We start from the raw sequence: 26,240 nt of genomic DNA, 5'->3' as shown, positions 1-26,240 counted from the left end.
AATAAGCTTTATTACTGATTTATGCTTTACATGATCATTATAATCTATCACAGTCTTTAATTCATGTACAAGTAATTAACTATGATATTTGTTAAGAAATCGAGAGAAGTATGTTTGTTCCGGCTAGGATAAACTCATATCTTGGTGAAGTGAAATTGGTTTTCGTTGCTGATTAATTTGCTCTAATAGTATTATTTTTACAAATAAAGTCAAAACCAAGAATTTATTAAGCATTTATTCATGTTTTCAGTAGCTGGTATTAAAAAGCAGAATTCGTCACCAGCTGAAAGTGACCTAACCAATGAAAATAATTTTAGCAAAGAGGAACAGGAAGAAATGAAGTGTCAGGTGCGTATATTAAAATTAGAAGTATCTGAGATAAGATAACTTATTGTAGGATTTACTCTTAAGATAATTTATTATTGAATTTGAGTTTTTGTTTTGCGACTAGGAGGGCACGGTGGCTCAGTGGTAGAGCGCTTACCTCAGGTACGTGAGGTCCCTGGTTCGATCCCCGGGGAAAGTAAATTTGGCTTGGACAGCATCGTGTCCGTGGGTATTTTCGGGGCACTCCCACATTTTCATTCCATCAGTTCTTCCATCATCATTCATTTTTTGTAGTTGACATTATTAATACATGTCACCGACATCATCATGGAAGAGGTCGAGCTGTTTAAAGACATACAGTACACGTCGCTTGCATACGAAATATACAAAGATGTATACATTTTCGGTTACGAAGATTATGGGAGGAGGCGGAAAGAGGGAGGGAGGGACCAAAAAGGAGATGGAAGGATCCTAGGAGATAGGTGACAATAGTCATGACTGGATTGGCTTGGCACAAGGATGGGATCCGATGGGGAGAGCTTTTACTTCTGTACCCCTAGATTATGATTTTTATTGTTGTTTACGATACGTTTCAGTGTCTTCTGTGCATTTAAAATTTTATCAAATTAAACAACCTTTTGTGCATTAACAAAAAATTGGCTACTTACCAGTGAATCCTCCCTTGAAAAATTTAAAAATTTTGACGTTTCGGAACTCTTTTGTGCAGTTTATTATAATGAAAAAGGATGGATTTGTTTTTTAAATATTACTGTTTAATGTACGTTGGTGTGATAGTCTAGTCTGCTTTTCCTTAGTCATAACGCGTAAAATCCATTGTTGTTAATGAAATATTCATATAATGAATATAATGCTAATGAAATATATACTTTCGAATAAACGGTATATTTGTTTTCTTTATCTATGTTAATTCTTAGCTAAGAAAACAAATAAGATAAAAGTGAGTAGTGTGCAGCTCAATATATGGAATAATGTGCCAGATTTTTTGAAAGCAAATTGATGTTACAAAGTTACTGTGTTCCTAGGTAAGAATATAACCTAACCTAACCTTATATAATATGTGGATCTCGAATCTCCAGTTTATCGCACTATATGGGGATATTTTTGCACAGAAAAAAATAGTTTCATTTTACATCACTAACCACTACGCTGTCCAGTCGCTCCCTGACAAGTCACATTTAGAATCTTGATTGCTTGCTTGTTTATTTATTAAAGTTTAGCGCCCCTTTTCATCAGCCAGGTCGTGTGAGACTTAGCCGTATACATTAAGGTGGAATCCATGTCACCGCAATGCGTTCACAATTCAATGCTATCGCACTGAGGATCGAATCCGGGAGTACGTGTATCAACTGCGCTCGCGCTAACCACTAGATTAGCGGAGAGGGTTCATGTTTGAGTTTGGTGCGCAGCCAATCAGTCCTAAGTCTATTACCAGCCCTTTAACCCTTTGCATGTTCGTCTGTTTCTCAAATAAGATATTTATAACATTTAAAACCAAGCGTAAATTTTTATTTATGCTACTCGTCATCGTTATTTATGTATATACTAGCAGAATTGCCCGGCTTCATACAAGAAGAATAATGTGTACCAGGACAATAAAAATGTTCCCGGCATGTTGTTGCAGCTCTTTATTGCCACAATGTAAGTACACATTTACTTACTCGTGTTCAAAATAGGCATCTTCTGAAGACACACACTTGCCATTGCTGAAATCACCGACGGAAATCCTCTTTTGGTATCTTCCGAAGTTCACCCATCACGTGCGGTTTTGATGTCTTCTATTGCAGCAGAACGGGTGCTTTTGAGGCCAGGTTTTCCTTAAAACATTGTTAGCTTAAACTGTTTTAAGGCTGTCAGTGTCTGAAACAATTTCTCTAATTTACACGCGTGCTTAATGTTTGAACGTTGCTCGAACTGCGACATTCCGCCAACTACTCAGTACACACTCCTCCGTCCAACTTCACTTCTTGTACACTGCCTATTATGGCCGATACACACTTGTCCAATTCATAATTACTTAGGTAGACAACTAAGGACTGTACTATACAAGATTGCCAAAACTACAACATCCCGGGAATTTTTTGACTGTCCTGGTGTGCATCATATTTGAAAACAAAGAACTAAGCAGAATAAATAATGAGCCCCTTTCGGAAAATAAAGAATTGACTAGAATAAACAAAGAGTAACGCCTTCGGCGTTGCCCGTATTAATTTCTGGACCTCCCAACATGCACGTCCTTGACTAAAGTTTGGCTTAAATGTCATCGGCACTGTCACCATTCAGCTTAGCGACCGCGAAAACTATGGATTCGACATTCTTGTTTTCACCCCCATGCCGATGGGGGCTAAACTTGGATTTCATCATCGAGATTGTCACCATTCATCTCAGCGACTCCGAAAACTATGAATTCTATACTAATATCCATCGTTTTTGATAATTTTTACATCTCCCCCCCCCCCTCTCAGAATTTTTTCTAGGTTGTAAATTATATTTGTAGTTGTGTGTGTATACCAACTTTTTTTAAACAATGAGTTTACATATTGAGTTCCATCTTTTTAACTTGAGCAGTTCTTGAGATACTCTACTTTTGGCCATAAATATTTAACCACCTCTTCCCCTTTGAAGCTCCTCCTCCCTCTTTAGGATATAAAACTCTCAATGTACTATAGTCTTTTCCAGGCTTTGGTCACTTTTTGATATAGTACTTACAAGTTTGCCAAACAAACTATGTAAATTTGTATATCGAACAAACATAAAAGTATTCACTTATATATGAGAGGCGCGTGTATTAAAAAATAAAATAAAATAAAAAAAGCAAAATTAATAAAGTGGTAATAGAAGAAATTTATTGTGATTGATATACTGATACATACTTCGGCTACTTTTCAACGTAATCACCATTAACCTGTAGGTATTTCTGATAGCATGGCATAAGCTTTTGTATACTCACTGTGTGTAAGTCTACCGCCTGAAGGTGTAGCCAGTCCAGAACTAGTGTCTTTTGAGCACTTTATTGTTGTTGAAACGTTTCGATGCAAGCCACTCTCTCAGGTGAAGAAAAAGAAAGAAATCGCTCGGGACGTAAGGGGAATGATTGATTAGTTCCTATCAAAATCTTAGAATTGTCTCAACAGTATGAGCAGCAGTGTGTAGTCGAACGTAGTCATGGATCAGAAGAATTCCAGAGTGTAGTATTCCTCTCGGGCGATTTTGGATTGCGCATCGCATATTATTCAATACAAGTATTATTATGTGATTGTCAATACACATTTGCTGTAACTGTTCGTTCTGGTTTCAAGAATCACACTCTTTTGGTCCCAAAACACGGTTCCCGTAATGTTGTGAACTGATAGCATTTGGTTTGAGTTTCTTCTCTTTACGGGGACGGGAGTGTCGCCGTTGCATTGACTGCTGCTTCGACTTCCCAGTGATGCACGATATCAGTGTTCCATCCCCATCATCGTGTTGAGAAAAGGAATCATCCCCATCCTCCCCCAGCGGACCAAAAAATAACGTTCAGCTGTAATTCTTTGCTCTTGATGAGTGTCTGTCACCATTTTTGGCACCTACCTTGCACATAGATTGAGCTGACTAGTTACAATTCGATGCGTTGTTTATGCAGACAATCTTTGTAAACCGACGATTGGGTCGAACTTTCTCATTAACGTGTTCCACCAAATCGTCTGTCTGGACACAAGGCATTCCGCTACGATTATCGTCATGAACACTTGAACTCCCGTCCCGAAACTCTGCACCATTGCCTGACCTTCCCTTCACTCATTACTGTCAGCCACTAAATGGCAGACAGTTCCCGATGGTTGTCAGCTGCATTCCGTCCTTCGGAGTTCTCAAATCGTATGACAGATTTCATGTCACATTTGGCGGGATTTTCTATTACATCATCATTTGACCTTACTGCTGTTCGCACGTACATAACTCTATTTGGACTATTATGTATTGCAAGCACAGAATACTAGGGCATACTCAGCTTCATCAGGGTTGCCATCGCGTTTTTTTCCTTTTCTTTTCTTTATTGCCAATGGCCATTATCCTATTTACAAACCTACTTCTCCAGGAGAGAAAGTTACATGTGTGAGGATATATGCTTTCTGTGTTGATGCAGATCCCATTTCCTGTAATTTGTCCTTCGCATCTTTAACGAAGTCTAAGCACATTTGGTTTTGCTCGTCATTATTGAATACCACTGTTCGATAGTCATTTTCGTCCTTAAAGAATCCGGAATTGTTCCCAAAACGAAAAACAGCAATAAAATAAAATAAAATAAAATAAAATAAAACATGGTACCAAGTGAGTTGGGTTTTTCTAAACCCTAGATAATGTTCTTATTCCCATGCCCCACAAAGTGTTTCAAAGGTCTTGCTAGCAATGTCACCTTTTCATTACCCTAATTTTGTGTCACTGTCGATATGTCTACTGTAAATCATACTGTTTATTATACTGTACTTGATTCCTTTAATGAGGCTAGATACAATCCAGTTGCTTCCTGAAAGATCAACATTCGTAATAAGTATATACGTGCAATTGACAGGTACATTTTTATTAAAGTAAAATAATTACTGCAAGAAACTGAGTTGAATAACCATTTAGAGGTCTAAGCTAATGAATGATGCGAAATATTAGTTTTCTTTTGTTTATAAATACAAGATGGAATTAGTAAAATTGTCAGATAAATTGTTAAAGCATATATTGAAATAACAAGCACCATTCTTGTATCTGGCAATGATTATTTCTGATATTATTTCGGCCCTCTCTCGGCGCCTGTGAATAACATTCCTCCTGCTGCTTTTCCTTCCTTACATATTCATCCTCGGAGAGGACTTTCCTGATAATCGTTGTCAAGTAGAAGGTTTAGTGCATGTTATTTAATTATAGGTATGTATTCTATTTTGTCCATTAGCAGTTTTATATTATATTATATTGTGAATAATTATACTCTTTTAGGAAGACTTAGAAACTGAATCATTGAAATCTGAAATATCAGAGCTTTCTCTTCAAAGAAGACGGCTTGACGAACAGGTATCCTTGTTGCAGTCACAGGTGGAGACATATGAGAGAGAAATTGAGCGCTATGAACTGGTAAGACACATTAAACTTTCGTTTTCTAAGATATGGAGAAAACATATAATTAGTTTTACATATTCGATAAGTGTCTAAATTTATTTTTGGTTTGTTTGTTTGTTTGTTTGTTCACATACTGTGTTGACCAAGATGTGGTCATTGTTACGAGTGAGAGATTATGTGATGTAAATGTGAAATGAAGCATAGAAAAAGAAAATAGGATTTTTTTTTTTTTTTTTTTTTTTTTTTTGTAAGAAAGAAAGAAAAATGTGTATGTACATACGAGTATTTATATCTTTATTATTGCCATTTCTAGTTGTTTGAAGATTTGTAGCCGTGGCTAAAAGAAATATTCATGTCAGGAAAAAACAAAGAAGTAGAATAAAACAAAAATGTAAAATAAACACAGTAAACTACAGTTTTTGTGATTATCTAAAAAAATTTTAAAAAGTAAATATTACATATACTCCAAAATTACCGAAAAAAAAAATCGTTTACTTTATGAACGTTCTTCATTTAGGTATTTGTGGTTTGGAGAAAAACTATTGAAGTTTGCATGTACGGAAACTTTCACCTTCAAGGATGAAATATGTTAATTCTCTAAAGCAAGGGAAGAAAACATTTCTGGAAACAAATAAGCAGCATAGCTCAGTTTTAAAAATGGAACTGATTAAGATCTTTTTGTATTTTTCATATTTGTAATTTTTGTTATACCTATGTTATGTTATTCATCTTTTTCCATTTGTCTTAAGATAATCATGCTTTCAATGTTACTGGGGATAATTTATTATTATTATTATTATTATTATTATTATTATTATTATTATTATTATTATTATTATTATTATTATTATTATTAATAATAATAATAGTAGTAGTATAGTGGTAGTTTTGTATTGTAAGAAAACCTAATGTGGTAAATTGTTCAATTATTTTCGCTTTGTTGTAGGATCATAATCACAGGATGTAGATATGTGGGAGTAATTACATAATACTAATACCTAGGTATATAAAATACTACAAATGTATAAATTCGTGTCATATGCGCAATTTGTAGTGCATGAATGCATCCTGTGCGCTTTCAAACTTTTTTTTTCTTTCAAATTTTTATTACATAGTTGCATTCACACTGCAATTTCTCAGTTTCAAAGCACGTAACATTTCAGAGCCTAACAGTGAGTAATCTATGTTAAAGTCTTTCTAACATGTGACAGTTCTCACTTTCAGATAAAATCCAATTGGAGTGAAGAAAAACAGTCGCTAGGAAAGTTTTTAAACGATCTAAAGGAAGAGCTAAAAGAGAAGGAAGAAAAACTAAATTTTTTTACAGCTCATAAGGTGGGTAATTTCTATGAGTATAAAATAAACAGTTAATAGAAAAATGAAATAAAATCTTTAAGATTTGCGTCTCACGGTTATGCCACCTAGGCTAAAGGAGACGGTGATGATGAGAAATGATGGAATGAAGAAAGTAGGAGGAAACTGCAGAACGTCAAAAAAAAACCCACGCATACGGTGTTTGTCCATCATAAAGTTCACCTGGCGTGAGTTGAGATCGAACCAAGAACCACCATGCACCAGAGGTGAACGCTTTATCAGTGAGCCACTGCCGCACCTAGACAGTTAATAGAAAAGAGTAATACTTTGATAAATCCTAGAATAATAGTAGGGTGTAATGAAAAAAAAAATGTCCAAAGATGAGATATGTCAATTCATAAAACTTCTTTAGCTGAACAAATTGGTATGAGTGAGTGTAAGAGCTCATGTGTAATATTTCGAGGAAGTTTGAGGGCTTTGTAAACCTAAAAGTTGATGCCATGCGAATACCACGCTATTAACTGAAATGAAACTTATGCTCATGTGTTTCCTCATTAAGCTCTTCATTATTATGGTTAATTACAGGATGTGTTCACAAAGTTTCAAGACTGGTCTGAGAATACAAAATGTATTAAACATTTTTGTACAGCGAACTAAAATTCTTAGAAATATGACCCTTGGGCATCAACACACCGCTGCCAGCGTTTTTTCCATTGTTCATAGGCTCTCTGAAAGTCTCCGCGCGCAAGGCTATGAAGGGACATCTTCGAAGCCGCCTGGACCGCTGGAATTGTGTCCAGAAATGAGGATCATCTTGGAAACGTTCAGGTATTTCTTCGCAAATAGCCAGGCCTTCCGTTCATCTGTCAGAACTTTCGGAACAAATTTGGCACACACTTTTCTCATCTTCAAATCTTCTGTCACTAACTTGAACACCGTAGTCGGACCCAATCCCATTTCATTGGCAATTAATCTAACACTAAGACGACGATCAGTGTTTAAGAATTCATGCACTTTATCAGATTTTCCTCAGTTCGGCTTGTTTCAGGTCTCCCAGAGCGGTCCTCGTCTTTATCATCCTCATGGCCCTTTTTGAACCTTTGTGCCACATGAAAACCATTGCAGATGACATGGCGTCTTCTTTGTAGGCCTCTTGAATCATATGAAAAGTCTGTAACTGTTTTGTTCAGTTTCGCACAGAACTTCACGGCATAATGCTGCTTCAAATGCTGCTGCATTTTCCACCCACTCAGGTTTGGATGGGGGTCACCGACACGCACTCACGCCACTAGCTATCTACTCACTCCCACTCGTGTGAACGGTTAGCTGACATCCCCAACTACCGCACCCTGTCAGTGGAACGGGTCTGTGCGCGCGCCCCTACTCAGGTAACACTCAGTCTTGAAACTTTGTGAACGCACCCTGTAGATATAGGCCAAACGTACAATGAACTCTTACATTTTAATCTCTGTTCTAATATCAAGCGATAGATCATATTGAGCTCAACAGAATAGCGTACTTGTAGGAAAAATTCTCATGGTACGTAGTTCTCGAAAAGGATCGAAAATCTACCTGTGGCACTAAGAAGTATGGTATTGGTTGCTAATAATACAGTTTTTATTTTCTAGGCCATATAATATTTTTTGTCTTTTCCTAATGATGGCGCACACATTCCTTTACGCATATATACTACTTGTGGTGGAAATTGATGAAGAAAAAGGTAGATGTCTAAGTATATTTTAGAAAGTAACACCTATGTTTTCATTGTTTTTGTGCTTCACAATACGTTTTTGTTTCTAGTAACTGCATATGTTCAATTAGAAATATGGTTTTATATTTAGGGATTGTTAGAGTTAAGAAAACAGACGCCATCCAATGAGAAACCTGGAAGCGAGGATTTGCTTCAGCGTCAGGAGAAGGTAGAAGAGCTAACACAAATTATCGTCAACACGAAGCAAGAAATGGAATGTTTAAAAGAGGAAAAGGTAAATGAGATATATTTTGAGATTTAAGCAAAGAAGTATTACATGCACTATTAAAATTTAAAATAAATAAAAGAAAGCACCATGTTGATGCGTGGTCACGTGGTGATATAATGGTATTATCAGGCTGTAAGTAGATGCAGTTTAATAGAGGAAGATAAAACCAACGAGACGAGTAGGTCAATAAGAGTGCAGAAAAGAGAGAATAGATAAAGAGCAAAATTGTTATATAGGGAAGGCGGTTTGAAAAATTAAAATTAATGAAAAAATTACCAACAATAACAAACAAATAATTAAAAATCGTTGCTGCGCCTCAAAAATCCGCTATATGCAGAATCGGCAAATTTGAGAAGTAAAACACGTGTTTTCTCATCATTTACATTATTAATAAGAGCCATTTTTCTTTCCTTATTACGAAACAACTATTAAGAATTCACATATAGTAATATAAGGAAAGATGTAGCACGACTTCCTGCTTATGCCGTAATATAGCTCATTTTTGACAAAAATGTCATACAATGCTTTCTCGAGGCTCAGCGACGAAATGATAAATAAATAAAAGAAGGTACACCCCACCGCACTAAACTTTTTCGCTCCAATTCCTTTTATTAAATCATATTGTGCTGCAGTTATTAATAAAATGTTTTCTCGCGAAATACGAACAAAATTATAAGGAGTTTTCAAAAAGCTTCACCCAAAGAAGACTTACTCCCAAAAGTAAACCATTCGTTGTAGATTTTTCATAATAAATTATTTATGTCATATGTTAAGCTTATTAGTGAAATGTTTGTTTATAAAAGAACAACAAAATCGTATTTTACAAAACTGAAAAAAAAAAAAGTAATTTCTCTCTTGAAGACATTTTCATGGATGTAATTTATACAGCATTATAGGAATAATAATGACATATTTATTTATGAAATTTGAACAGAATTGCCTGAGTCGTTTGTGATAAAATCGTCCGAGAAAAAAAAAAAAAAAAAAAAAAAACTAGCCCTCGTAGATTTTTCAGGACCTATTACTATGTCATATTATCCGGTTAGTAATGAAATATTTAATTATGAAATATGAAGAAAATCGCCTGAGTAGTTTTAGAAAAAATCATCTGAAAAAAAAAACTCACCCCAAGAATAAACTATTCCTCGTATATTTTCAGGACAAGTGAGTTATACTACGTTGTGAGGTTATTAATGAAATATTAATAGAATCGCCTGAATAACTTGTAAAGAAGTCTTTCTCCAAGAATGAATCCTACTCGTAGATTTTTTTCCCCAGGATAAATGAGTTATGTCACACTGTCAGGTTATTAATGAAATATTTATAGAACACGAAGAAATTCACTTGAGTCCTTTTTTGAGGAAATAGTCCAGAAAAACTCATCTCTAGAAGTAAACCACTGCTGCACGGTCTATTCCTGTGAATGGCTTAAACCACAATGTATGGTTGTTATTGAAAAATTGATTTATGAAACAAAATCGTTAGAGCCGTTTCTGAGAAAATAGCTATTTGTGATTTTTCACTCTCCAGTAAACTACCCTTATTTTTAGGAGTAGGAACAAAATTAAAAAAAACTCTGGAAAATCACGTAAAAGCCTAAAGTTTAAAATTTGGCTGAGATACGGGGAACGATATTGCCTCTAGGCGAGTGTACATCAGGACAAACAGAGGGACAAATGTCGAAAAATTACTTTTTTGATATCCATGAGCAGTGAAACGTGTAAATCGGTTGTAATGTTGAATTTAATTTTTGCACGATTCGGAAGTAAAAGTATGAAAGTGTAGTAATAAAATAAAAAACGAAAGACAAAACAGAATGAAAAGCGTGTGGGTGAAGTAACTGTAGGTTATAATAATAACGTGTAAAATGTTAAAATATACCAGCAAAGATAAAGTATGGGAAACTGAGTGTATGTATTAGGTTCAGTGTTACACAGGTTCAGATCATCAGGGTGGATGGTTCATTACTAGGACGATAATATAAATGTCTTTATATCTCTTAATGAGGGACATAGAGGATTCTGGGGGAAGAATTTTCGGGATACGAGGTAAGTGTGGTCAAATGTACTGTTGTGATGAGTTTTGTGTTCTGAGAAAGGTAGATGTGGAATTTGAACGCTACTGGAGAATCGATTATTGCAATGCGAATCGGAAGAGGAATTACAGATTCGCCAACGCTGAAGCCTGGATAATGAACGCATGTAAGGATATAAATTATGTCGGAAGAATTGCATCTATCGGAATGACAGAAGCGTGTATTACCTTTCTGATAAAGTGTTCGTAACGGGTATCGAATACAGAAAAGGTATTACATAATGAGGGTATAGGGGTTAGGGAATCTTCGGGTACGACTTCAAGAAGGGTCGGGTAATGCGTTTCTGTTTGAGGTGAAGTGATGAGTATGGAGTAAACAAGGTGTGTTGGTTTCTGTAGAGAATAAAGGCTGGGATGGTATTGGGTAAGAAAGTTGTAGAATGACTTTTTTCCTCTGCGGAATTGTTTCCTGATAATTGAGTCTATCTATCTTCAGTTGGAGAATGCTGACGAATAGATTTTGAGGCAGTTGTTCACGAAAGATATTCCCTGAATGGTCAATTAAGTCTTTTTTTTTTCTATATAATACAAACTTTTCTTTTGATTTATTATTTTTTCACTCGTGCCTGTCCCATTGGCTTTGTCGTCCTCTATTGAACTTGTCTACGTACAACTAGTAACACTATCATGTGACCATATGATTTTGCATTCCAACATGGTGCTCATGGAGCTTCTCAGTTTTTCTTTCTTCCACTTCTTCCTTCCTGTATCAAATAAAGCACTTCAGCAAAAGCATTCATAGTGTGATTGTTTTTACTTTTTCCGGGTCAGTGATTAATTTTCTATTCCCGCTCTGGATATTTTCGTTCCAACTATTATATAACTTTGTTAAGTTCTTTCTGTTTTCGTTGTTCTAGGTTAGTGTCTTTCTTCAGCACTGAGGCCCGATGAGACGTAGATCTGTAGCGTAACAGAAAATTCGAATCACATGAGCTCCCACTTGGAATTAAACTTAAATCTTCCACGCTGAAAGTAATAACCCTCACTACTTATCCGATAGTTTTCAGTGATGAGACTCTCACCAACGAAATGATGAAAGTTCGGGAATAAGATTTCAGAAATTTTTCTACTGTATACCATATAAGCTTTCCCTTTTCCTTTTCATGGCCAAGTAGTTAATATGTGTGCTTTCTGTGTACATTATCCTGGTTTCAGTCATGGAGGTGGTATTAACCTTCGATGTAAACGTGAAAAGTGGATCCAACTTTTACTAGTAGTATAACGATATGCCACAACAGTTCAATTTGCTAAAATCTTATAATATACTCCATATAAAAAGGATTGCACACACGCTTTGATCACGTAAACACACTATATTTTGCAATAAGTGTTAATAACTACAGTAATGCCATACATGTCCTTATTATACGACGTCTAGGCTCGTTATATCTTGCTAATTACCTACAAGATAGCAAGTACATGGTAACGAAACTGTTACCTTAGCAACCGGATCACTGTCATGACAACCATTAAATAAACATTTCCACCTAGCGACGGAAAAATAAACATTTACAAAACAAGATTATTCATGACATTCACTATAACATTTCTTCTTTTTCTTCTTCTTCTATGTGGCTAGTTCTAGGTGAAATAGCACTTTTGCTCTGAATATTACATAATATAAATGAAGTAAACACATGGTAAATACACATTATCGTTGTAGTACGTACTATCACATATAGTTTCGGTGCTGAAAGGGACATTAAATTATAACTAATCAATTAGTCTTGATACCTTTTTGTGTAATTAAGTTGAATAATAAAATATTTAGTATAGTACCTTAAAATTGAAATATACAGATGGTGATCAGAAAAATGGAAAGACATGCAGATGGCAACACGTCAGATGTATGGGTTGGCAGTGGTGTCGTGGCGCCCGCAGCGCCGGACCGCTGGTGTTGGTGTGTTAGGTCGGTCTCCATACTACGCCAGACGCAGTGGAACAGCAATGTCCAGTGGCTGCAGTAGACGGAGGTAGTGTAAAATGGGAGACCTCTCAGATTTTCAAAGAGGGCAAATTGTTGGTGCGCGGTTATGTGGAGTGAGTGTGACGGCAGTGGCTACTGTGTTAGGTGTGTCGCGTGAGACAGTGTCGAAGTTGATGACGGCCTACACAACACACGGGAAAACCACATCGGGGAAGCGGAACAGTGGGCGGAAGAAAATCATGAGTGACAGGTCACGCCGGGTATTAAAGCACATTGTCACGCAGAACCGTCGTGCCACTGCGGAGCAAGTGACGGAGGAATTCAATCAGCACCTCCCCCACCCTGTTTCGACAATCACAGTCCGCCGCGAATTACATGACATGAACTTACGGGGTCGTGTTGCACGGGCCAAACCGCTCATCAGGGACCATAACGCTTTCGCACGCCGCAAATGGTGCCGCGGCCATGCAACTTGGACCGTTGAGGACTGGAAACGTGTGATATGGTCGGATGAGTCATCCTTCACCCTATTCCCAACCAAGGGCCGTGTTTATGTGTGGAGAACGCCCAAAGAAGCTTATGATCTGCAGTGTCTCCGCCCAACTTTGAAACATGGAGGCGGCTCGGTGATGCTGTGGGCCGCCATATCACGGTTTTCATTGGGTCCTGTGGTCACACTTAGCGGACGAATCACTGCCAACGATTATGTCGCAATTTTAGGAGACCACTTGCATCCTATGGTCCGGATGTTGTTCCCGGACAATGACGCCATCTTCCAGGATGATAATGACCCATTCACACAGCTGGCGTTGCTGCAGCATGGTTTGAGGAACATCGGGATGAAGTTCAACACCTCCCCTGGCCCGCCCAATCTCCAGATCTCAACATAATTGAACATCTGTGGTCCGTCTTGGAAACACGACTCCGGCGACGATTTCCACCTCCATCCTCTCTCACAGAACTGACCGATGCCCTGCACGAGGAATGGTGTAAAATTTCACTTGCTACCATTCACGACCTCTATGCCTCCATCCCACGTCGCATCAAGGCTGTTCTGAAGGCGAAAGGTGGCCCGACACCATATTAATCTGGTAAGTTGCAATTTCGTTTAGGTGTTTCCATTTTTCTGATCACCATCTGTATTTTCCACTTACATAAAAATTAAGAATAGAGGCACTATTCAAAGTAGCTTTTGTTTCGATGTGTGTTTTATCTTTTGTATTTTAGGATACACTATTAAAAGAAAAACAAGCTGTGAAAAGCCAGTTTGAAGAGCAAGCTCAGCGTGTGGTTGCCTTAGAGGATGACTTGATGAAACTGAAAAATGAAAACAGTAGTTTATTGAATAATTTGGAGGAATTGGACCAACAAAATCAAGCTGCAATTGGTAAGGATTATAATATGATTGTAAATCTTAGTTGTTATGGGAGGGCAGTCTATAAAGTAGAAATTGAAAAGGATGAATTAAACAGAAACACACGTGACTTGCAGTTGAGAAATCCCTGATTTAGAACGTCATACTGGTAACTTTTCTGGTGTGTATACAATTTTTTAAAATCCATTTGTCAGATTCAGAATCCAATGAAAGTGTCATTCGTTCTTCACTGTTATCAGGTATAAGTAATGACTTGAAAAGTAATGAGTCCATCTTGTAAATATTGCTCATTTAATAGAATGTATTAAACACTTAAGTTTTGAAGATTATCTTTGTCATTGTAAATCATAAAAGAAGTAAATCCAGCATAGGACTATTAAGGAAATAATAGATTTTTTACCGAAAATTTGATAATTAAAGAAGAAAGAAAGAAAAATAATAAATTCTACTGAAAATTTAAGTCTTTTTTTGCAGTTAAAGTACTTAAACGATTGACAAAGGTTTCTTGCAATCAAGCAGTCACTTGGGTTGCTGACCACTTGATTTTGTGAAAATGAAGTATCAAACGATGCAGCAGTTTATGAACTTAAATATGGATGTATCTTGTTCAGAAAAAAAACTTCATCTTTGTACGACAATCTGCATTCTTGTCCATAACTGAATTAAATCAGACAAATATAAATTTATTTTATCTAATTGAGAACTTCAATCAAGCTATGTAGGTTTCGAGAATATGACTCTTTGGAGAGAGGTGTGGCCAGGTTCTTTTCAACAAGATTGTATCTTTTGAAAATATCGTAAAAGCACCAATTAAAATTATTTGTCTAAACTTACTTATACGAGTATAAAACGTAGGTTCATAATAATAGTAGAAAAATAAGAGATGCTTACGATTTAGGTTTACTTCGTATGTGTTATGAAATACACCTTTTACTTAAAGAAGGTGAATATCTTACATGATATCTGTCTGTCTTGTATAAATTGCCACCAATAAGAAAACAAGGAAGTAAGGAGAAAATGGAGTGTAAAGCAAATTTTCTCTGTGAACAAATATTTGTACAAATTGCATTTTCTTATTCACTGTATGTGATTTCTGTGTAGAAGACTGTGGAATATGTAAGACACAAAAGCAAACAAAAGTTCTTGAAGAGAAAACGAAAAAAAAAAGTCGGTTAATATTTTAAGAATAACTTCTTTAGAGGATTTAATTGAAATTGCACCGGAATGTCCAATCATAAGTAGCACAAGAAGAACGTACTAGATATGGTTTTATCATATGTAGAATCAATTGTCGATAAGTCCCTTATTATTTCATTTTAAAGGGAAAGTGATTAATACTAAAACATAAATATGAAAAAAAGAAAGAAAAAAAAACAGACAAAAAGGGTTTGGCTAAGAATGTAAAACAATGTACAACCACAAAGTGATACTTTAGGCCAGTAAGTAAAGTGAGTGCAATGATAATCGATGCCAACACGACTTTAAGCAAGTGGGTATTTTTTTCTCTTCTACAACAAAAAACAAAAGTAAATGTAAAAAGATTATAAAGCTTACTTTCTTTTGGTAATATTCGTTTTATTTGTTTATAATTTTTTCTTTTTGTTTTAACTTTTTTTTTTTTTTTTTTTTTCATGAGAAAGAAATTCAAGCTTCTCAAAGATTCGCATCTTTTAATTACATAGAAAATTGGGTTGATTGATTTGGTTAATGCATTTAAAGTAGATTTCTGACATGTTTCTGTTTCAGTGATTCAATAAATTCTGGTACAATTCTTTTTAATTAACTAATTTCATTTCATTTCCAGATAAGCTTCTTGCTGTGAAAAACGATCTTCACACTGAAAATGAAAGTTTAAAAGATGAATTAAAAGAAGTGAGGAAGTTATATGAGGAAATACTTGCCCAGGCAAAAGAAATAAGCGCAAAAGAATTAGTTGATGTTGCTGTAGGAGATGAAAATCCATATGAAGATGTAATAATGAACGAGTACAGAGAAAAGATTGAAGAAGAATATGAAGCGAAAATCGCGAAAATTGTGCCTTTTGAGTTGCCCAAGAAACAACCTTACAAGAAAGGAGATAAAATACTGGACATAGTCGAAGTGATCGTAAAGCTATGCGATGAATATAAGTGGAAAAAAGATACGTTAGAGAGAAAAGTTTCAGAGCTAGCGAAGGAGGCCAGGGATTTAGGTCATGCTTTAGATGAAACAAAAACTGAAAATGTCGATTTAGAAAACGAATGCTCAGAACTAAAAGAAAAAGTGCAAAAGTTAGTTGAAGAACTTATGTTGAAAGAAATGAAGCACGGAGTAAACGAATCTAATAGGTTTGGCACTGGATTGGATAACCATTCGTTGGATACTATACCAGAGCAGCGAGAAGATTTTGAAGTCCAGGAGCAGAAAATCAGTGCTTTGGAGTCCGAAATTCAGGCGTTAAGAGAAGCGCGAACGAACTTAGAGGCTGATAGTGCCGGATTGCGGGAAGAGAGTCAGCGGTTGAAGAAACAGTTACAAACTGCCGAGGCAAGATTACGAAACCAAGAGAACTTGGAAAAAGAAGTCTCAGAATGGAAAAGCAAGTACATATCACAGAATTCTAATCTGGAAGAAATAGTGAAGCAAAAGGCTTGCATAGAAGAAGAGTGCAAAATGTTACGTTTAAAGGTAGAAAGCTTTGACTCGCATTCAGTTGCTAATGAAGAAGATGGTAATTTCGTCTGTAAAGAATGTGGATCTAGTTACAATAAAAAAGAAATTTTAAGTTACGATTATAAAGATGTAGATGAGAAAGAAAGCATAAATGAAGGAGTGAAAGTGAAAAATACAACGGTAGTAAGTGAAAACTGTTACGAACTTCATTGTAGTGCAGAAAGCGAGGAACAAATCCAACAACTACAGACTGAGAGGCATAGAATTCTTTCCGTTTTGGAGGAAAAGACACGCGAGAATGGTCAGCTTAAAACAGAAAATCACCGTTTGTTGCAAATAGTAGCAGCTGAGAAGGCTGCTATGGCGAAACTTCAAGAAGATAACAAGACACTCTTGCACCAAAATCAAAACGCTGAAGCAACTCAAATGACAAAAGAAACATGCGTTAATTTAAATAAAGTCATTAGAGATAAAGACTTGGAAATCGAATCGTTGAAACAAAAGACAGAATCTCTTTTGTCATTGCTGCAAGATTCTCCATCTGACGTAAGTATTCAAAATGTTTTAGAAGAAAAAAATGCCTTGCTCAGGAAGCTGAAAGAAGTACAGGATGAAAGGGAAGAACTGATTAAAGGATTGCAGCTAAAACACCAAGAGAACGTACAGTATCACGGTGAAATTCAGAGATTGAATAATTTATTAGCCACAGAACGACAGAAAATTGAATTGCTACAGGAGGAACACACAAATTTAATTCAACTATATGAAGATAAACAAAAGACGTTATTAAGTACACAAAATGAATTAATTAGCCTGAAACAAAAGGCAGATAAACTTATAGAACTGCAAGCTGAACTTGAGAAATATAGGCAAGCAGGGTTAGTACATATTAAAGAAAGTGTATATGTTGCATTGGTGGAAGAGAAGGAACATCTTGAAAAGCAAGTGAGAGAACTGGAAGTTGTGCTACGGGATAAGAATGAAACGTTAAATGAAAAACTTTCAGCCGTTCATGTTCTTCAAAATGAATTAGATGCCAAAGAAAAAATGTTGAAATTGTTGGAAACACAAGTGAATGACTTGAAAATACAGTTGAGTGACAAGCCAAATAGATCAGTGAATGATGTAATTACTGAAAGTTGTGAAACATCAGAATCAGCTATGGTATCGCAGGTAAATAGAATTCTCTTTCCTTTATTCTCTCATAACATACTGGTGATTCATGAAGTAATGCCTCCAAGGTAATAGTTTTATTTGTGTTTGACAGATAGCGCCGATACAGGTATCAGTGGAAAGCTTGCAATGTTAGCTACAAATGGTGGCATCATTTTTCAACGTAGTCCCCATTACGGGTAACACACTTGAGCCAACGCGAAACTAGGTTTTACATGCCGTTGGCGAAGAATTGTGGTAGCTGCTGGTGACATTATTGCCGAAGTACTGCCTCCACCTCCGCCTCACAAGTGTAGTGTTGGCCCTTCAGGTGATCCTTAAGTTTGAGGAATAGCCAAGAGTCGCAGGGCGCAAGATCCGGACTATAGGCAGGATGAGGCAGAATGTCAACAACGCCTTGCCAGCAGATGAGACAACTTTGATTTTTTTTTTTTAATAATAATAATAATGGTGGAGTGGACGTGTGGCGATACTCCATCGACTGCCGCTTCGTTTCCGGGTCGTGATGATGTATCCATGACTTGTCGCTGGCGATGAATGTTCCTGGGCGCACAACCTTTCGTAGTCAGAAATTCAATGACAACCCGCTGTTTCAACTAGACATCACCACTGAATGCCATGGATTGCTCCATTACTCTGGAACGAGAAGAGAGATGAAGATGAAGAAAGTGATATTCTATAGCCTAAACATCAGTGCATTAATGCTAAACAGTTCATAATTTTTGCAGTACTATTGGCCAAGTAGTGGGCTTGGAGGCATTACTTCCTGAATCACGTCCGTAATTGTTTTGATAATAAACTGTAATGTTAGTATCTGTTAAATTAATTATGGAATATTAAAGTTCATTCATTTTAAGATATTGGATATTATGTACATTGATCAGTAATGGTTGTTAATTTTAATATTTCTCTATTAATACACTTGAGATTTTTGATTGTGTATACACAAGTATTTACGCATGAAAGGAAATTCTTTTAATGACCAACGATTCATTAGGAAAATAACCCAAATAGAGATATGAAATCATAGAGTAGGAAGAAGAGGAATCATAGGATGCGATGGAGATTTTGTGAAGCAACCATGTTGTTAAAGCTGGCAGGATGATCATTAGTTTTTAGATCGCATTACTGTGATCAGTAACGATTTAAGTGCTTCTAGTATTCAGTTATTATTGTACCATGAAATGTTACTTATTCCGCCTTCTCTAACCCAACGATCCCTAGTGTGTTTCATTAGAAGAAGTGTATGGTTTATGAATTATAACCTACATAATACTATATTTCCAAATATGAAACCTTTTCCTAAAATAAATTTGTTTTTCTCATTCCACGTACAACAATAATCCTTCTTACCATTTCTAAGAATTTCATTGACTTTCAATTTTCTTATGCTCCTTGTTCAAAAATAATACTAAATTTGTCAAATTTAATTCCATGTAAGAACTGCGTTCTTTTTTCTTTCTTTCATCCACTCTACTCTTCTGTTTCTTTTTCTTTGTTGTTTCTTTGGCTTCTCCTATCATACTTTCGACCATTGTTAATTGTGATTCAAGTCGGCCGTCGTCAGTAACACCAAAACTAAGAGGAGTTGATAAGTGAAAGTGGTGTTTCCACACCAACTTGCACAGATATCAACATAACGGAACTTTAGTTATTATAGCAAAGGAATATTTACATCGTTTAATTATAAACAAAAAAGGTAAATGTTTGAATTAAAGAAAATCAAGAGTAAGTAGCTCGGGAAATTAGGTAAGCCAAGAGGATGCTTCTATGAATATAATAAAAGTTAAGATTCACTGCTAAATTTTGTGTTTATCTTATCACATAAGATTCACCAGTCTGCAATTCTTGCCATTAAAACTGCAATCAGTATATTTCAGCTTCAACTGGTGTCAACATTTTCTTTCAGGGAAAAACATACACAGATAAAACTAAATATTTCCACTTTTTTTCTAAAATGAAATCAGTTAAGTTCAGATTAGATTACAAATGTTCAACATGTGTTTGCAGGAGCATCATTTTAGATTTGCCTTGGGGGGATTAAGATTCTCCACCGACATACGAGTTTCGCGTTTTTTGCTAGTATAATAGTAGACAGTCGATTACAATATATTTAGTTCTCAAACTCAAGTGGGCAATTTCCCCCCCGCCCTGCTTCCCCTTGTTGTGCATAGCCTCCTCCGAAACAAAATTCTAAATTCGCCACTTCTTCTACTTAATAACCCAAACAAGGTATGCCGAAGTAAATATGTACTTTTATTCGTTGAGTTGTAATAAGTAAATTAAAACAGTTATAGTCTTCACTTTTATCTACTGATATCGGAAAACGTAAAATATTTGATAGAATATTTAATTAAAAATTTCTCGATAATCACTCGAATCTAAGACGCAACCCGATTTCGCTGGGTTAAATTAAGGAAAAATTGTAATATGTTCCGGTTTTACTATTACTAAAGCGCTCTTAGATATTGGTCATTTTCGGTGATTTTTATATATATATCCCTCTCCCCTCCCCATGTTGCGGGGTATGGCATGATAAAAATTATCCCAGGCCCGAATGTCATGTACGTTGAAAATTTTATCGAGACCGGTTGGGTGGTTCAAGAGTTAAGTTCTATTTATTTTTATATATTAACCTCCTCTCTTCCTCCCCTAGGTTCTACCGTCAAAGTGAAATTAAAAAAAAAAAAAAAAAAAAAACTTTCCAGGCTCGAACGTCATCTATGTTGAAAATTTGATTGAGATCGGTCAGGTGGTTCAAGAGTTGTTAAGTTTTATTTATTTCTATATATCTCTTCCTTCCCCTTCTCCTACCCTAAGTTATACCGTCAAAGGGATATGATAAAAACCAACCCAGGTCAGAACCTCATCTATGTTGATAATTTGATTAAGATCGGTTCGGTGGTTTAAGCGTGATAGTCACTTTTATTTTTATTTTATTTTATTTTATTTTATTTATTTATTTATTTATTTATTTATTTTTTTTTTACGTATGTCCCCACTTCCCCTCTACATTGTGCTGTCAAAGTACAATGATGAAAACATCCCTGGTCCGAACCTTATCTATGTTGAAAGTTTGATCGAGATCGGTCGGGTGGTTCAAGAATTACTAAGTTTTGTTCATTTTCATATAGTTACCGTCCTCCCCTTCCCTCCCAAGTTCTACCATCAAAATGAAATAAAAAAATTCCCAGGTTCGAACTTCGTCTATGTTAAAAATTTGATTGAGATCGATCCGCTGATTCAAGAGTTATTAACTCAAGAACATGGTCACTTTCATTTTTATATTTATTGATTTTTGTATATCTCCCTCTCCTCCCCATCCCCTACGTTGTTCCGTCAAAGGGAAATGGTAAAATCCATCCCAGGCACGAACGTCATCTATGTTGAAAATTTGATGGAGATTGGTCGTTTGGTTCAAGAGTTGTTACATTTTATTTTTATAATTCCCCTCCTCCCCCTCCCCTAAGTTCTAACGTCAAAATAAATAGCTAAAAACGCTTCCAGGCTAGAACTACATATACGTCAAAAATTTGACCGAGATCGGTCGAGTGGTTCAAGAGATTAAGAGTTACAAACATAGTCACTTTCAATTTGGATATGAAGCTTTTTGTTCATACACACCGCCAGTGGCGTATTTACGATTTTGTTTCGGAGGGGGGGGGGGGCTTTGCCTGAAAATGTGAAAATTCTGCAAGATATTTCATATACTTTACTATAGTAAGTAAGATTTCGGGGGGGGCTTAAGCCCGGAAGCCCTCCCTAAATACGCCACTGCACACCGCTATTAATATATAGATGTCTATATTTTCAGGAAACTTCAGAGGAAGGTAGATCTGATAAACAAACCCTTCAGAACATAGATGTTCTTTCTCAGCAAATGCAAATACTACAGAATGAAAATGAGCAATTATCAACAACTATAAACCAGCAGCAACATAATATACAATTTCTACAAAATGAGGTATAATTTTCTGTTTGTTCTGGTTGCTTTCGTTAGGTACTTCGGAGAAAATACATGCAGGAAAATGCGCTCTCTAGAACTTGTTTTATGCTGGTGGTGCACAAGATTTTGTATTTGTTATAATAGTTCCGGTTAATATTTTTTGTTCGTTGTTATAAATTTATTTATTTACTTTTATAAATTTTAAATAAATTGTCACAGAATTACTTAAATAGCGGTTGAAATTATTGTAAACATTATAAAATCAGATACTCTTTTGTTATACATGTCCATTATAGGGTATGAATTAAAGAAAGTGTAAGTTACTTCATTAATATATTTTTAGATTTGATGAATTACTCAGGTGCTACGATACTGTGAACGTAACATCCAAGCAACGTAAATAATTTAATATTGAGTTATACTATTAATTCTCTTCTGAATATCAATAGGTGCTTCAAATATATACTTACTATTCAACTAATTTTTGTACACAATTATCTATAATAAAATACCATAAGCATTTTTAATAATACTCATTGTTTTTTAAGTTGAACGTTGAATTGTAGAATTTGAGATTTAACTCAAGTTAAATTCGATACTTTTTGTATTGATTTTAAAGGTCCAAACTTCTAGGGAAAGGGAGTCACTTCTACAGAAAGAATTGGAAAGATTAAGACTTCATCTTGTATCTGTGGAAGAAAGTTATACCCAGGAAGCTTTAGAACAAGAAGAGAAGATAAATGACCTGAGGAATAAACTAAATTTAGCAGAAGAGAGGATAAGAAATTCCTCTACAGCTTACTCATCTGCAAGGTAAGATTATCATCATCAACAATAACAACTATTAGGGATTCTGCCATTATTGGCAGGTCACTTCCATGCTCCATGGTATTCCACTAATCTCTTCGTCTTCTAGTCGCTTTTTCTGTTTTGATATCGTCCATTAATTATAGTCTTTTTCCCTCTCTCCTGCCACCATACCCTCTAGCACGTCTCTCATTATACAATTCCTTCTTAGCCAGTGTGTCAACCAGTTTCTCTTCCTCTTCTTAATAATATCTAGAATTGTTCCTTTCTCCCCCACCATTTCTAACATCCTTTCATTCGTTTTTCGCTCGACCCAGCTAATTCTCTTCATTCTTCTCCACACTCACAGTTTCGAAAGCTTCCTGTCGTTTTTCATCATTTTTACGTAATGCCCATTTTTTTTCTCATACAATACAATATTCTATGAGTCGTTTTCTCAACTCTTTATTCAAGGGGGACCGCGGTGGCTCAGTGGTAGAGCGTTCACCTCTGGTGCGTGGGGTCCCGGATTCGATCCCAGCTCCCGCCAAGTGAACTTTGTGGTGGACAAACACCGTGTGTGTGGGTTTTCTCGGTGTGCTCCCGTTTCCTCCCACTTTCTTCATTCCACCATTTCATTCATTTCTCATCATCACCGTCTCCTTTAGCCTAACCGGCATAACCGTGGGACGTAAAACTCAAAAGTAGCATTAGTAAAAATAGATTCCAATCTATACAAATAAATGGGGTAAATTTTTGTATTCAGTAACTTAGAAGGAGACAGTCGTTAAGTTAATTTAATTTATTTTAGTGTTAACAACGGACGGTGAAATATCCCATAATAGTCAAACACTTTAAATAAAAATTGTGATTACACATTAATATTTTATCACTTTGTTCCTATAAATCGAAAACCTGTGGGTGCGTAAATGTGTTCGTAATTTACTTTTGTTTTTCTTTCTTTTTAAATCCTTCTCAAACGTTCTGTGTCGGTGGAATAAAATTCAATCGTAGGTGAAACTCTTGCACCTACTATACGTGCATAAAAATAAATAAATAAACTTAAATCAGTGAAGACAGAAGGATTAATGCAGTGAAAAATAGGTAGAATAACACTTCGCATGAAAGCCCGAAAGCTCACACACAAGTTTTCTATCTCAAGTGATTATCCAATACAATTAGTGTTCGAACTCTCAAACGTGAACGTTTTATTCCTGAGCCACTGTACCCTTTAGTGAAGCTGTGTATGTGCCGCTGTATACTTCGGTTGCTAATAGGACTTCTGTTAATCCTCCGTTAACGATAAAGACAAGTTACTATTTTGAAAATCATTATGATATTAGTCTTACTGTGTGAATCACATACCTGGCTCGTTTTTATAATGTATAACTTCACACGTGACAATATACGTAATGTACAATAGAATGAATTTTTAAACTAGCATATAACATCGTTTCAGTAAGTAATACGTAATACTTTACACACGACTTAACTAATCATTGTCAAACGTTAACAAGTAAAAAAGGAAAAAAAAAAGTTCATGATGTTTGCGAATTAGTCACATGTGAAATATGAGATGAGTACAAGGTGAATACCGTTTGAGTTGATAGATAATATTGGTTTTTAAGAGCGTTACATCATAATTAATAATTTGTATACAATCCATTTGTACATAGTACATCAGGGTGTCTACTGGTCATGAAAGTCATGAAAAAATCATATATTTTGCTTAGTGGTCATGAAAGCCATGAAAAAGTCCTTTATTTACCCAACTGGTCATGAAAATCTGAAATCTCAGAGTATATTTTTATACTTCATACTTTTATACCTCATACTGCATGTACTGAAACAGTTGTATCAGGTCAGTAATTGTGAGAATTTCCCCCACCAGTTAGTGATGGCTAACTGGTACTTTACTGTCTTCCTAGCTGCTCCCCATTTCATCTTCTAGTCTCTGTAATATAGCAACAACTTTTTACTGTCCAACTTTCTGATCTGCTATTTCTTTACTTCTAAGAAATGTAAATTGTGTATTTTTAGGCCTTTAGACTTATGCAAATAATATTATTCGTTTGAGTTTGCAGATTTTAAATTTGATGATCTATTTTTTTTAAAACTAATTTCTTTTATAATTTGTTTTGTCTTTGGGCAGTTCTCTGAGTGCTTAATTTCAGACAAATTTCTGCTAGATGGATAATTATACTCAGAATCAAAACTTCAAATACAGTATAGAGTGATTCACTGGTAAGAGCAGGCCCGTATTTAGGTAAGTGCTATTCTGTGCTCAAGCACAAGGCGGCAGAATTTTAGATTCTTTAAGATTCACAATAAGTGATATTTAAGACTAGCAACCCGCATAGTTCCGATGCACCACTGATGGTAGGGGTTTATTATTACTAATGGTAAATTTTTATCGCCATGGTCATGAAAATTTGAACAAAAAGGTCATGGAAAGTCATGAAAAAGTCATGAATTTACTTTCTGGTATTCCAGTAGACTCCCTGTACATCCATTTCGTCATAGTTCTTAGTTTCTAGTTGTATATGATTAATTTCTTTTGAGTTAAGCATTTAAATAATAAAACTTTAGTGTATACTATCTGTATTATAATGTTGCCCCAGTGACTCTGAACAGACAGATATAATCAATTGCATGAATCTTCACCTTCTGTAGTACAAGCTTTGCTAATCGTCACAGCAGGATATTTTATGTTTTGCAGCTCTATTCATTTAGCAGAAAAGGAGAATGGTAATTTACATATTTAAGGATTCTAAGATCATCTTGAAGGTACTGTTGTACAGAAGTTAGTTTGATCATTATGGTAATAAATTGCACCCACATGTACTAGGTTGTAAAACTTTTTTTTTTTTTTTTTTCACCAGCAATCATGTTCAGTATGATGGCTCTGACAGTAAACAGTTCCATTGAAGGAGGCTTCTATTCAGAACAGCCTGATCCAGCTTAGCCCACTCGTCTTTCCATACTTTCTAGAGTCCTTCAATTGATGTGACTTGACGTTCTGTGATGTTACGATTTAATTGCCCAAAGGAGCAAAAGTCCGTAGGTGATGCGTGTGGCGATTTAACAGGGATGTGTCTGAATGGGATAGCCATGACACATGTCTTCTCTTTCATCGAGTCATGTATACCACCGTTGTTTGGCGATGTGACTGCTGACCTTCTTTTGGTGCATCAGGACTTCGACGGTCTCATTGGCATTTAACACAGGGATATGTTGGCAGTATATAGAGCCTAAGAAATGCTGTATAGTAGACATAGTTCACTTTCACATTAGATGCTATTCTGTGTATAGGAATCTTCCCCTTAGTACAGAAACCCTTTAGAGAAACTTGCCTTGCACATAAGAATCTACTATGCGTGCTCCTTTCATCGATAGGACGGTAATAAATAGTATACACCTACTTTGACCTGGTCAAATCGACTCATGCGTCATCTAAGATGATAACATAAAGCCATTTATCTGTCACCTGCTAGGTAGCACTCATAAGATGTGTCAGCGTGTCTACTAAAATTCCACAATGAAATTTCGTGACTTTTTCGTGACCTT

At 35.8% G+C, this 26,240-nt stretch overlaps 1 protein-coding gene across 4 annotated transcripts in view; it reads left to right on the top strand.

Annotated features, from left to right (window-relative positions):
- LOC145660653 (uncharacterized) overlaps positions 1 to 26,240 on the top strand; it is a 295,153-nt gene that overhangs the window by 238,403 nt on the left and 30,510 nt on the right. For 2 of the 4 annotated variants that reach the window (XM_081725964.1, XM_081725967.1), the window contains 8 exons: positions 251 to 348; positions 5,308 to 5,442; positions 6,652 to 6,762; positions 8,583 to 8,726; positions 13,969 to 14,128; positions 15,921 to 17,941; positions 21,756 to 21,905; positions 22,507 to 22,700. In XM_081725964.1, the coding sequence (XP_081582090.1) occupies positions 251 to 348; positions 5,308 to 5,442; positions 6,652 to 6,762; positions 8,583 to 8,726; positions 13,969 to 14,128; positions 15,921 to 17,941; positions 21,756 to 21,905; positions 22,507 to 22,700 (3,013 nt within the window). The remainder of the gene's footprint in view (positions 1 to 250; positions 349 to 5,307; positions 5,443 to 6,651; positions 6,763 to 8,582; positions 8,727 to 13,968; positions 14,129 to 15,920; positions 17,942 to 21,755; positions 21,906 to 22,506; positions 22,701 to 26,240) is intronic. The other 2 variants (XM_081725965.1, XM_081725966.1) reach the window with 2 other exon arrangements.

Source organism: Thermobia domestica, chromosome 9 (genome assembly GCF_964235325.1).
Source record: "Thermobia domestica chromosome 9, izTheDome1.hap1.1, whole genome shotgun sequence".
Classification (NCBI taxonomy): Eukaryota; Metazoa; Arthropoda; class Insecta; order Zygentoma; family Lepismatidae; genus Thermobia; species Thermobia domestica.
Note: the sequence above shows the minus strand (reverse complement) of the source record. Positions and strands in the feature narration are given on the sequence as shown.